Source organism: Gavialis gangeticus, unplaced genomic scaffold (genome assembly GCF_001723915.1).
Source record: "Gavialis gangeticus isolate Ggan-Ray unplaced genomic scaffold, GavGan_comp1, whole genome shotgun sequence".
Taxonomy (NCBI): domain Eukaryota; kingdom Metazoa; phylum Chordata; order Crocodylia; family Gavialidae; genus Gavialis; species Gavialis gangeticus.
The window spans coordinates 117,771,731-117,784,784 of record NW_017728992.1 but is presented as its reverse complement, the minus strand read 5'-3'; the positions used below and the strand labels follow the sequence as shown (position 1 = coordinate 117,784,784).

General features: G+C 44.4%; 1 protein-coding gene across 1 annotated transcript in view; it reads left to right on the top strand.

Moving 5' to 3' along the window:
• TCEA1 (transcription elongation factor A1) overlaps positions 1-13,054 on the top strand; it is a 50,809-nt gene that overhangs the window by 16,819 nt on the left and 20,936 nt on the right. The window contains exon 4 of the mRNA XM_019527317.1: positions 10,791-10,878. Coding sequence (XP_019382862.1) covers positions 10,791-10,878 — 88 coding nt within the window. The remainder of the gene's footprint in view (positions 1-10,790; positions 10,879-13,054) is intronic.

Genomic DNA, 13,054 nt, shown 5'->3' with positions numbered 1-13,054 from the left:
AATCCAATTATTAGAGGGTCATCTTAAATTCAGGGTTGTCTTGGATTCAGGCAAATATAGTAACTACAGAATTCACTAATAATAGTTTTTGATTTAAGCTATCCTAGCTTTCTTTTCAGCATGATGTTCTTTATTCTTAAAACTTTCATTAGAACCAAACTTCTTGAAGAGTGATACAGTTTATAGGAATCCTGAAGACTTCTTACCTCCCTACCTAATGCAAATTCATCATTAAAAAACTCTGAAGAAATTGCCATTTGTTTTCACTGGGATTTACCCCAGTATCGTGAAGCTGGAGACGCCTTGAAAAATAGTGAGCAGAAAAATTATGGGTGTGTATCCAATTTTATAGGAGTCATTTCCAAACTTTTCTTCTTAGTTTTTACATTATATTTGAGGAATGATTGCTAGTAAATGGGTATAGTATATCTCCTGTGTTAGTGAGACTCAAAAAAAAAAAATGTGAAAGGTCCTAGGTATATAGACTAGTCTCTCTTTTTATAATGGATTTTTGAATGCCATGCAGCATAACTTTTTGTTCCTCAGCTTTGTTTTAATAGTACTTTTGTTTCACAAGTTTGAGATCACTAAGTTAAGTGGTTTAGAGGACACACTCATTGGGGTTTCTCCATGTTGCTAAGGGCACAAGAAGACTCGCAAGGCAATCAAACTGAAAAAATATACAAAAATATTGGGTATTGAATTAGAAGAAATGAGGTGGTTTTAAAAAAAAAAGATAATTGCCCTCTGTCTCCATAGTAAATATTCAAATGTAACTTGAAATGTCTGCTTTGTAGTTGAGAGAGCAATTATCTTTTTTGAAGCTGTATCAGGACCATGTTTTTAAGTGATTCAAGACCCACTAAAAATGAGCAGCGTAGTTTGGTTTAAAGCTTGGGGAGGCATGTTGAAGATTATATCAAATAGAATTAGCTTCCAAAACAAGGCATGTTCCTTTAGATTCATCTTGGTTTGGCTTAGCCTACCTTTTCCATAGAAGGTGTTTCATTTATTTTTATTTATTTACTTATTTATTTTTTCCCATTAGAATATATTGGGGCCTATAAACAATTTTTTATTTTAGTAGGAATGGACTTGTTTCTACAATTTAATTGAGTTCAGTAAAAAAAAATTATGGTAGCACAAAAGAAAAGTAAACAGATGTTACAGCCTTTTGCACCATAAATGCCTGAATTTGTGAATGTGATCATACTAAGTAATAGTTTGTGCTGCCCTTTTTGTGGCTGATGTCAGTTAGATTATTATGTTTGCTCTCCAGCCACCTCTAGCAGGAGCTTCAGCGGTCTGATCCTGCATTTAGGAAATTGTAAAATGAATTCCATTGGAGTTCCCTAGAGAGTGCAGTGGGAAGAGGAATCTGACAAAGAACTTTTTTGTTTTGTCATTAGTTTTTTGATTTGCACAGAAACTCAAACTTTAACAGCAGTCTGAAATATGGTGTTCTGTTTCAGTTATGCTGTTTGTAGTATGTGTAAAAGGGTATGGATCAAAGATGACAGCAAAGACAGCCAATTATTAATCATACTGAGGCTTACCCTGAACTTCGATGAAACCGAGTTGTTCACGATGGCAGTGTTTGTACTTGGGGAAAGAAAAGACTTTTTTTCTTTATACTATACTTGGCAGGTCATGTATGCTGTGCAAGTTGAACTTCTTTTGAACGTTTAAGAAAGAAAAGGCATATCTATTGATTCTGAATCTCTTATTTTTAGGATCTATCCAGCAACTGTATCTTGATGAGAACTACACCAGGGGTAGTTGAAATGTCTGGTCACCCCACTTTCTTGTAGGCAGTAAATAGCTAGGTCAGTAGCTTTCAACCAGAGTGCTGTTGCACCTCTGGGTGCCATGAGACTCATTTTGAGTGTGCCATGGCACTGATGGTGCTTGTGCCACCTCAGCCAGGTGAAATTGCCCCATTACCTCTGTTTGCAGCAGGCGTGTGCATAGCCAGATCAGGAAGTGTCTGCTTAATGAACAGGTAGATCTGGCTCTGGTGAATGTTTTCCTAGTCTTGCCCCATACCTGCCTCTTGGAAACAGAAGCACATGGGATGGCTCCACATGGCAGTGGCCCAGAGAGAGAGCCAGCTGAGAACCACAGTTCTATGGTTTTATCTCCAGGCTACTGCACCACCACTGCTGAGGCCATGTGGAACTGTGCTGCAATCCCTGTTTCCAAGAGGTGGGTGCAGGGCTAGGCTGGAAGAACATCTACCAGAGTTTGATTCGGCTTCAGTGTTGTGAGCAGTTAATAAAAGGTGGGATCTCGGGGGCATTGGTACTTTCAGCTAATCGTTAAATATCACCGATCTTGCTCTTGGTGTACTGTGCTATTGATGTGATTTCAGTTCTAAGAAAGGTATGATAACCAGGGATCCTGGTTTTCCCTGATTTAAAAAAAAAAAATTGCAAATTCTCTGAGAACCCCCACAAATCCATCATTAAAAGGCCCCCCACAGCTCCCCCTGGCCCTGCTAGTGCACCTCACTCATCTGCCCCATCCCCCCACCCTGGCCCTACCGGTGCCCCTCACTCCCCCAGCCCTGCTAGAGGGAGCCCCCAGCGGCCAGTCCTTGCAGGTTCAGGGACCAAGGTCCTCAGCCCCCTGCTGTTGACAGAAGGCAGTGGCTGCTGCAGGAGAAGGAGCATGGAGCCAGCTCCCCTACCCTTGCTGCCTACCTACTGCAGGCTGGGGCAGGAGTGGGGCCAGCTCCCGGCTGCAGCGCACAGTCCTGGGGTCAGAGGAAACCTGCACCCCCCAGATCTGTGTGGGGGACAGGTGAATGCTGCAGGCTCCTGCTCCCCATCCTGCCGCCCTCCCCTGGGGCCTCTGCAGCACAGCGTGTGTGACTGGGTGTGGCACAACAGGGTACAGCGGGGCTGTGCAGGAAAGCTGCTGTGAGAGCAGCAGCGCAGGGTTGTACCCCTCAAAGGAGCCCAGTGCACAGGAGGTGTATCACTAGGGCAGTGCAGAACTCACAGCAGCAAGCAGCTTCTCTTCCTGGCCCCACTGTGCCCTGCCACACTACGTTGCGCCTGCCAGGCTGCGGAGGCCCCAGGGGAGGGCAGCATGGCAGGAGCCCCCATGCATAGCTTGTGACTGCCCCGCACACAGATCTGGGGGCCCCAAGCCCCCCAGCTGGGCAGCAGTTCTAGCCCTGCCCAGCTCCCTCCCTCCCTATGAGGGCCTCAGTCCCCCTCTTCCCCCCTCCACTCCCACTTACCTGTGGGAGCTGCTCTTGGGTTGCCTGAGGCCATGTGCATGTAGATCAGGGGTGTGCAATTACTTCAGGCGGAGGGCCACTTACCCAGTTTTGGCAGGCTGTTGAGGGCTGCATGAGTAGCCCCACCCCTTGACAGGTGCCCCACCCCCTGGTCACCATCTGGGGACCAATATCCCAGGGCCAGCACTGGTGGGGCCCAAAGCGAGGCACAGGCTGGCAGGGGTCTGTGGAGCTGGGCTGCACTGCACCAGCAGGGAGAGGGGGGAGCTGGCCTGGCTCCATAGAGCCCATGCCAGCTCGGACTCTGCGCTCCTGCCACCCTGCTCTGGGCCCACCTGGCACTGGCCCTGGGACACTGGTGCACACCCTGTGCTCCTGCACCTGCTCACTCCCAGTGCCCCCCAGCTCCATGGTACAGGTGGGGGGGTAGCACATATCCCCAACCCCTTGCTCACTGGCAGGGAAGAATCTGGTGCTAAGCACAGGGAAAAGGTGCCCCTTGCCCGTGAGGGGCCGCTTTTCCTGTGCTCAGCACCAGCTTGTAACCTGCCCCGCTGCCAGCCTGGGCCCCGCCAGCTCTGGGCTTACCCGTCGGTGGCAGCAGCTGTGGGCCCCCTGCTTGCCACACTGGGCAGTGTTGGTTGCTGCTGCCTGCCTGGAGCTCGCGTGCTGGGCAGCCCACAGGCAGTGGTGGCAAACACTGCCTGGCGCCACAAGCAGGGGGGCTGCAGTTACTGTCACCACGCATAGCCCCGACAGGCGAGCCCAGAGCCGGCGTGGGGCCGGCTTACAAGGCGGTGCTGAACATGGAGTGGGGGAAGCGGCCCCTCACCTGCCCCGTGGCCAGCACCCTGCACTGGGGCTGCCTGTGCTTGTTCCAGGGAGCCCCATGCGGTCTGCGAGTGGCTGCAGCAGGGAGCACTGGCCATGGGGTGGGCGAGGGGCCACTTTCTTCCGTGCCAGGAAGGAGCCCGGGGTAAAGCTGAGTGTGGATGGGGAAAAGCGACCCCTTACCCACCCCGTGGCTGGCGCTTCCTGCTACAGCCATTTGCAACCCGCGCAGGGCTGTCTGGAGCAGGCACAGGCAGCCCCAGGCAGGCTGCGAGTGGCTGCAGCGTGGGGTGCCAGGCACGGGGCGGGCGAGGGGCTGTTTTCCCCTTCCCCCCCCCATTCAGCTTTTCACCAGGCTCCTTCCCTGCCTGGGGTCCCCCCTGCTCTTCCCCCCTTTCCAGTGTGGGGCAGCCACGTGCTCTCAGGTCAGACTCCCCTGGGGCTCCCAGCTGGGGAGACGGGGTTTGGCAGTCCCTGATGTTGTGGGAGCCTGCTGGGCTTCCCCTGGGTCCTACTGCCCTTGTTCCTATCATTTTTGACAGGAACCAAGGACAGATAAATATTAATTTTCTAAATTTTTTAGGGGCCCTGCAGGCTGGCCCATGGAACATATTTTTCCCACCCCGATGTAGATGCACGTGGTGCCCCCTGTCACACAGCCCTCCTCCTGCTCCTTCCCTGCTCATTGCAAAACTGGAAAATCCATGGGTTTCTCTGGTAAAATGAGAAATCTGCATTTGCCTCCAGCAAAAGGTAAAATCCACTCTTTACTCCAGTTTTACACAGGAAATGGAAAACCCAGATCGTTGCTGATTAGGGAGGTCTGCCTGCATCATCCCAGCCTTTTCTTCGTATGGCTGCCCAAGGGGCAGGAGTGTTGCCAGACCCCAGCCCCCTGCTAGCATCCTGAGGCAAGGAGGAGTGTGCAGTGCATGTATCTGTTGATGATACGGAGCTTTTCAATCTCCCTTTCCCTGTTTCTTTATACTGTCCGCAGCAAACTGACAGACAAGCAAGTCAGCAGGGGGCTGATAACTGTTTTGCTGTGCAAGTGGTAAACAATAGCCTATCATTAGTTCAAACTTTGACTTTGGGCGTAGAGCTTGGACTTTGTTAGCGAGCTCTAATTCTGCTTGGGGGGTCAAGGAAGAATTTGGCAAGGGACAGAACAGGAGATGGGGTGAGAGTCAACAGGATGACTGATATGTGCCAGCTGCTCGTGCATGTGTCCGCAAGGATGCCATTTCAGGCAGAGGCAATGAACTTGAATATATGTTGCAACTGGACTTCAGCCACCCACTGCTGCAAAACAATTAGAGGTAAAAGCACCTACACTGAACACCTTCAAGAGTAAATTGGATGCTTATCTTGCTGGGATCCTATGACCCCAGCTGACTTCCTGCCCTTCAGGCGGGGGGCTGGACTTGATGGTCTTCCGAGGTTCCTTCCAGCCCTAATGTCTATGAAATCTATGAAATGTGAAATTAAACAGCTTACCAGCTGACCTGTTGATTAGGTCCCAAAAGCCCTAAGCAAACACTGTTCTGTCTGCCTGTCCCAGTGGAGTTGGAGACATGCACACGGGCATCTCTCAGCGTTAGCTAGCATACCACATGCCTAGGGTCCATGGGGCCTGGGATCTGTGCTGTGGGAGATGGAGGTGGGGATTCCTGCTTAAGCAGTGGGGTTGGGGGAAGTCAGGCAGACCCTGCTGTGGGTGCAGTCTGCTGCAGATCCAGGAAGGGAGCAAAGGGGAGGGGCAGCCCTGCTGTGGAGCAGAGAGCCCCACCCAGCTCGGAAAGCATGCTTGGATGCTGGGGGAGTCTGGTTTATCTTAAACCAGCAAGGGGTCCTAGACAGACATTGAATAAAACGGTTTGAGCCCAATCAGTTATGTCTGATGCTACATGCAACCAGGTTTATCACAAACCGGTTTCAGCCATTTTCAAACTGGTTTATGTGTACTGGACATCTGTTCTGCTACAGGTTTTAACCAATTTCTGACCACTTAAACCGGTGTCTGTGTAATGTCTGTCCCTAGCTACAAACTTCAGAACTGGGGGCCATAAAAAACATCTTTCAGCTGTTCAATGAGTCTTCAAAATTGCAAGTAGGGGCAGCTTCGTTGGTGTATTATACTGCTTATCGTTTAAGTCAGTCTATAGAGGATCATCATCTGCAAATACCAGGGTTAGGTTTTGAGACTGTGCTTTTTTTTTTTTTTATCCAGAAGGTGTAAAGGATTTTTGAGTCTGGTGGTGTATAACTAGAAAAGAACACTAGAACTCTTCAATAAACACTTCTAGGCACTTTAAGTACTGGGTTAGATGTGCGTGTTTTTGGATAATAAGAGATACTGCCATATGTTTTTACCCAGGATGTTTTAATATTAAATACACAATTCTCTTAAATGAACCCAATACAAAAGCTTAGAGGCTTATGAACTAGCAATTAGCTGCCTAAGAAAGAATACTTTATCACACTTAAAATTTGTAAATAGAAAGTCATAATACTAACCACATTGCACTTTAAGTGTTATGCAGAGGTATTCCACACACAGGAGTCTCACTGTACTTTGTTTTGGACCAGATAAACTCACGTTTAGGGTACTTATCAGTTTTTCTCTATCAACTGGTTACCACTGTCCCCGCCCCCCCCAAAAACCCCTAAACGTTGTGGTAATAAATTCTAGTTCCTCAACTCCTTACTATTGAGGAAGTTACTTACAACTAAGGATACTGGTATCTGCATCTGCAATAAATATTAACTAGTATAAAGACTAACAATACAAAATAGTTTCCCAAAAGTCTTTTAATCCCCATATAATATTTCATCTTGGCAGGCAGAACCCGTTTGAATGGCTCAAGTTGCTTGTTTTTTCCAGTACTTTTGACAGTACTCTTTTTACACTATCCTTATACTTACTTTAAATTCAAAAGGCTGTAAGTAGAAAGAAGATTTTTTCATAACGTGGCCTAGATTCCCAAAGAAGTACTAAAACTGTTTATAGGAAGAGAGTACCTCTGCATTGGAAGGGTAGAGGATGTATTGGGTATGATGCAAAAGGCTTCCCTCTATATTGTGTCGAAGCATCTCTTATGGTTTGCCATTTATAAGGAATCCTTGCTGTAAGCTCTACCAAGCTGAGTCTCCTTCTTAATTTCCCATCACTAAGAACTATGTTCTCTGGGAAGTTTCCCAGCCTTTATAGTCAGGAGTTGCAGAGTTGTCAGTACGGCATCTTTTCTCTGTGAATATGAGCTGTTGACAAATGGAATAACTTGTCTTTATCTTTTAAGATCATTGCTTGTTAGTACTTGGAAAATTAAGGTGTTAGGTGAAATAATAAAACATGGATTGAAGTATTAAATTTGCAACCACTCTAGTTTTCTTGTTAGATCTTGCCCCCCCACCCCCGTGCACCTTGTTTCACCAGCTTGTTCAAAAAATGTGCCCAGCCTGGTGGTAAATAGAAAAAAAGTGGTATTATACTTAAATTGTTAATATGATATTCACAACACAAAGCTGTTAGTGCTTCTTGGGGAATTTGTCATGGTTTCTAAACAACTATTTTTAGTTGTCAACAAACAAGTGCCTTGAGATTTTTTTTTTTTCTTTTTACGTGGTTGTAATGGGAAAAGCCTGTAATGAAGCTACTGATCAAGACCAGACACACTATTAGATATTAATCATTCTGAATTTGATATTGAATTAATGAATACTGGTATATCAGTGCTGATCCTTTCCTTGGTTAAAATTAGAAAGGACTTCCCATTTAAAAGCAAGTTCCAGGGCTTTTAACAATTGAACGATTCTGAAATAGTTAGTGGCTCGTTACGCTAATAATTTTATTCCCATGCATTTCAGTAAATACCTTGTTGTTTGATAGGTGAAGTACAACTAGTTTCCATCCTGATTTTTGGATGAGATGATTTGCATAAATATGTTTGTCAGAGATGCATGCTTAATCTTGTTTTTATGACACTTTAAAAAGTGAACAGTTTTGTTTTTGAAGAATATATTTAATGGCTTAAGTACTAAGAGAAGTTTGCAGCCCTTCTAGGTGCTTTCATTCTAATTTCTAAAGGTGACCTGAATATTTGTTTTGCAAAAATATTCCTAGCAGCTTTAACAGTAATAACGTTTAAAAGAATACAGATGTTGCATCTCTTTAAAACTGTCTTATAATGGTCTGAAATATTTCACTTGTTGAGTGGCTTGTCTGTATTGCCTGACTTAATTTTCTTTTTTTCCTTGTCTCATAATGAATATAATTGGCTTCATAGAAATGTCTTCCTCTTGGAGGCAGGGTGGGGGAAGGGGAAGCTGAAAGTAAAATTTACTCTCTTTTAGTTTTTGCTCTAGTTGTTGTTATCAGTTCTGTTTTCTTCTGTATTGGAACCTGTTGAGGTGTGAAGAAGTTGAAACTAAAATGTAGTTTATTCTTGGGATTTTTAAACCTTTATTCTCAGGGTTAGGCTGCTCCTAAAATGTAACCCTTCTTTTTCAAATCGTCTAAAATTTGTTTACTCCACAGAGATCATTAAACAAGGAATTTTCCCAGATTTTCCAGCTTTGGTATTACTGTCTCGGTCAGTGGAATAACCGGGGTTCACACGAGTCAGAAATTTTAGTGTCATATTTCATGTAAAGAGAGAGTGCTTCCAACATAATTCGCCTAGTTTTTCAAATTCCTCACTTGCTATTTAGATGTTTCATGCTATCTAAATTACCATATTTACTTGATTCCGAAACGAGGATTTGGGGGGCCCTCTTAGAATCAAGTATGAGGGCAGTGGGGGAGCAGACAGCTACTGTGACTTGGGCTCCAGTCCCTACCCAGGGTCGGGGTCATAGTTGCAGCTGCTCCCTGCACCCCCCTGATGCCTCTGGACCCTGCCTCCTTCCACCTGCCACATAGCGTTTGCTTTCCCACTTGCCCCTCTCCCCCTCCCCCCTGAACTTCCTTTTCTACACGTGGCTGCTCTGGAGCAGCCCATGCTCTGGGCATGGGCCATGCTCAGTGCCTCAGGCTATAATGGGGACAGAGCCTGCTGGCATGGGGAGCAGAGGCTGCAGAACAGGTAGAAGCTGCTTGACCCTCCTAACACCATTTGCCCCCTTGCACCAGTGGGGGCAAAGAATTAAAGATGAGCCTCCCCAAAGTTAGGAAAATGATAACTAATTCATACATTTTTTTTCCACATATAGGATCTTACTGGGGGGGTGGGGAGAGTGTCATTTTAAATTCAGGACGGTCTTAGATTCAAGTAAATACAAGTTTTTGCTAGGTCCACATTCATAGATTTCTCCAATAGAACAGGTATTTTTTTCCTTCTAGCTGTTCTGGTTTGGTGTTTATCACAAACTTTCTTGGCATTTACTTGGCTGCTTATAAATCTTATGCATCATTATGGAAAGTGAGTTTTTTCTGCATCCCTTCCTTTTAATTAAGAATTCAGCATAATGTAGAAAAATGGGAATTACTTTAACAGTGCAATACATTTGCCAATTTTCTTGGCTTTCTTTTTGTCATATGTTAAGTATAAAGATATGTTGATGGTCTTAGTCCTGAGGTTTGTTTTTTTTTAACACCTTTATGTTGTTAAATGTCATCAACTCGAATGTTGCATCTATGGCATTTGAATAATTGTTTCCATTCTCTTGCCTTTATTCAGGTTGGTGTGTTTTAACTACTTTTTTTTTGATTGGCTAAATATTTAAGTCTCTTGATTCTTTACATTTATTTCCTTGTTTCTATAAAGTTAACTGTATATGTCTTAAAAAAATAGAACACTGCTCTTCTACTTATAACACTGATTATTAAGTTTGGATGCTGGAATAAGAGGCGTACTTGTGGGAGTTGTGGGTACTCCACCTTTCTGAAAATTCTTCTTTTTTTAGGATTCCCCTCCCCTTTTGAGGGGGGGGGGGCACTCAAAAAGGGATTGAGGTGCCTACATTCAGATACCCAATTTAGAATTTTGTTCTAGGGCTGTTTCCTTGGTATCTCTCTTCCCCTTGCCTCCCCCACTTCTTCATTTACAAGCTCTTTGGTGTTTTTTAATATATATTTAATTTTACAAATAGGGGGAAACATGAGTTTGCATTGGTAATGAATCTTTAAAGAGTTTTTTATTCTTACTGCTGATTGCACACCACCTTTGTTAGGAAGATATTATTGATAGGAAAAGTTAACTGAAAATGTGCAACTTCAAAACAGTTTGTTGGGCTGCATATAGACATTCATTTGTACCAGTAGAAATTTCTTCCTGGAGGAAAGTAGCCTGGGAGCTGGACCATACAGACATTCATTCCTCCAGCCCCATGTCTGGAGAGCTTCATGGGCCAGCACTTGAGGGCTGCTCCTTTCTTCCCCCTGCCTCCCGCATTCCTCTTCCCTACCCTTAGGGTAGTTCATTACTTAATGGCCAGCCTTCTTCTGTGCCTGGAAATGGGGCAGCAGCTGGCAGCTGCTGAAAAAGCAGCTGTCAGAGACGGACCCTGGAGCGTTTCTGTCTGGGAGACTGCTGCCCCTCTGCAGCACTCCCCTTCCTCCCCATCCCACCAATCAACTGACAGGCTGAACTTGTCTAACTGCAGTGAAATAAACTATATAAAACTGGTAAGGGTTAGATGTAGTCCCCTGCTAATTCTGTTCTAAAAGAAGCACTGTTTTGTTGCTGGTTTTTAATGATATGTATATTTCCAGATGGACCTTCAACTGATAAAGATTCTGAAGAAAAGAAAAAAGAGCCTGCGTCTTCATCACAGAATAGCCCTGAAGCAAGGGAAGAAAGGTATGCTTGCTTGGAAGTCTGTAAAAATGAATTGGCACTAGAAATTTAGTTTAATATTAACCTGAAGATTCAACCTTTGCATATATGTTCCCCAAAATATTTAATCTTTCTATGTCCTTACCTTTATTTTTCCTGTCTATAAATTGGTGTCAGTCGGTCATTTTAGATTGAAGAGGCAAAGTGCCTACCTCCTTTTTGTGCTGTTAGTTGCAGAAATAAGTTGCCATACCTAGACTGCACTAGCTTAATGGGCTGCTAGGCTCAGGTAGCTATTTGATCTCTTGTTAAAATAGCCATTCCGCCTACAGACCTCATAGAATCATAGAAAGTTAGGGTTAAAAGGGACCTCAGGAGGTGATCTAGTCCAAGCCCCTGTTCAAGGCAGGACCATTCCAAACTAGATCATCCCAACCAAAACTGTCTACCTGGGTCTTAAAAATCTCCAAGGATGGAGATTTCACCACCTCTCTGAGTAACCTGTTACAGTGTTTTACCACCCTTCTAGTGAGAATTTTTCTTAATAGCTAACCTAAACTTGCCTTGCTGCAACTTGAGACTGTTGCTGTTTGTTCTGTCATCTGCTGCCACTGAGAACAGTGGAGCTTCATCCTCTTTCATACCCCCCTTCAGGTAGTTGAAGGCTGCTATTAAATCCCCTCTCAGTCTCCTCTTTTCTAGACTAAATGAACCCAGTTCCCTCAGCCTGTCCTCATAAGTCATGTGCCCCAGCCCCCTCGCCATTGTTGTTGCCCTCCGTTATACTGTCTCCAATTTGTCCACATCCTTTGTGTAGTGGAGGGGAGGGGGGGGCAAAACTGGGTAGAGTACTCCAGATGTGGCCTCACCAGCATTGAATAGAGGGGATTAATCACTTTCTTTGACTTGCTGACAACTCCTACTGATGCAGACCAGTATGTCGCTAGCCTTTTTGGCAACAAGGGCATGCTGTTGGCTCATATTCAGCTTATTGTCCACTGTAGCCCCCAGGTCCCTTTTTGCGGAGTTGCTGCCTAGCCAGTCAGCCCACAGCCTGTACTGGTGCTTGGGATTGTTCTGTCCTAAGTGAAGGACTTTGCACTTGTCTTGCTGGACCTCATGAAATTTCTTTTGGCCCAGTCCTCAAATTTGTTTAGGTCACTCTGAATCCTAGCCCTATCCTCATTGTATCTAGTGCTCCCCTCAGCTTGGGGTCATTTGCAGACTTGCTGAGGGTATACTCAGTGCCATCTTCCAGATGGTCTGCTTAGTGTTCTTGCTCTTAAATGTTTTCTACCATGATTCTTTTCCTCTTAAAATAGATGGTTTTATTAAACATTGATTTTTTCAAGTAGACTTTGTGTAATTCACGTTTTTTTTCTCTGTTTCACTGTTTCTTTCCTTTCACTTTTTGTTGCTTTCTTAATATATTGTATATGTAAGAAGGCCACAAAGTCTGTGTAAGCTTTAAACAAACGAATGAAACATTAACTTAGTCATGTGCTTTTTTTCCCCCCTTTTAATAAATGGCTTTAAGTAACAAATAAATGGACACACTTGTACAGTAAACCTGGTTGGAGTTTCTTAAATGGTAAAATGAACTGAAAGATGGTATGGCAACCTACTGACATGATTGCTAGTAAGCTAAGAACAGAAGTTGAAAAAATTAGCGGAACATTTTTTTTTGTTGTTGCTTTGAAGGGGTGGGGAGAGGATCTAGAGCTCTATGTAAGGCAAGTATAGTGATTGTATATATAGCAGTTAAGAATGAAAGGTATAAAAGGGGGTGTCCAGAGCTAACACTGTCAGTTGAGGGGGTACCTGATTGTTTATTACCCTTGACCTAGATTAGGCAAGATATTTCTAGGATACTGTAGATATCAGATGCTAGACTTTGCTTTATTCTTCATTATTCTTATTTTTTTTTAGTCTCTATATCAATATATCTTTTTAAAATTTTAATAAATGTATAAAATTCATCATGTGCCCTTGATGTGTCTCCTACTCTTTAACCCTCAACCTGTAGCAGAAGTAGACAAGTGTATACAAATCTTCAAGCTGTCCCCAAATAAAACCCTTTAAAAAGCTACATAGCTCTGTCAGTTGACAGTGTTGCCTCCTTTTTCCTTCAGTATACTGAATAGACAGACATCTATCTAGATCTAGACAGACTTTTGGGAAACTATTTTGTATCGTTAGT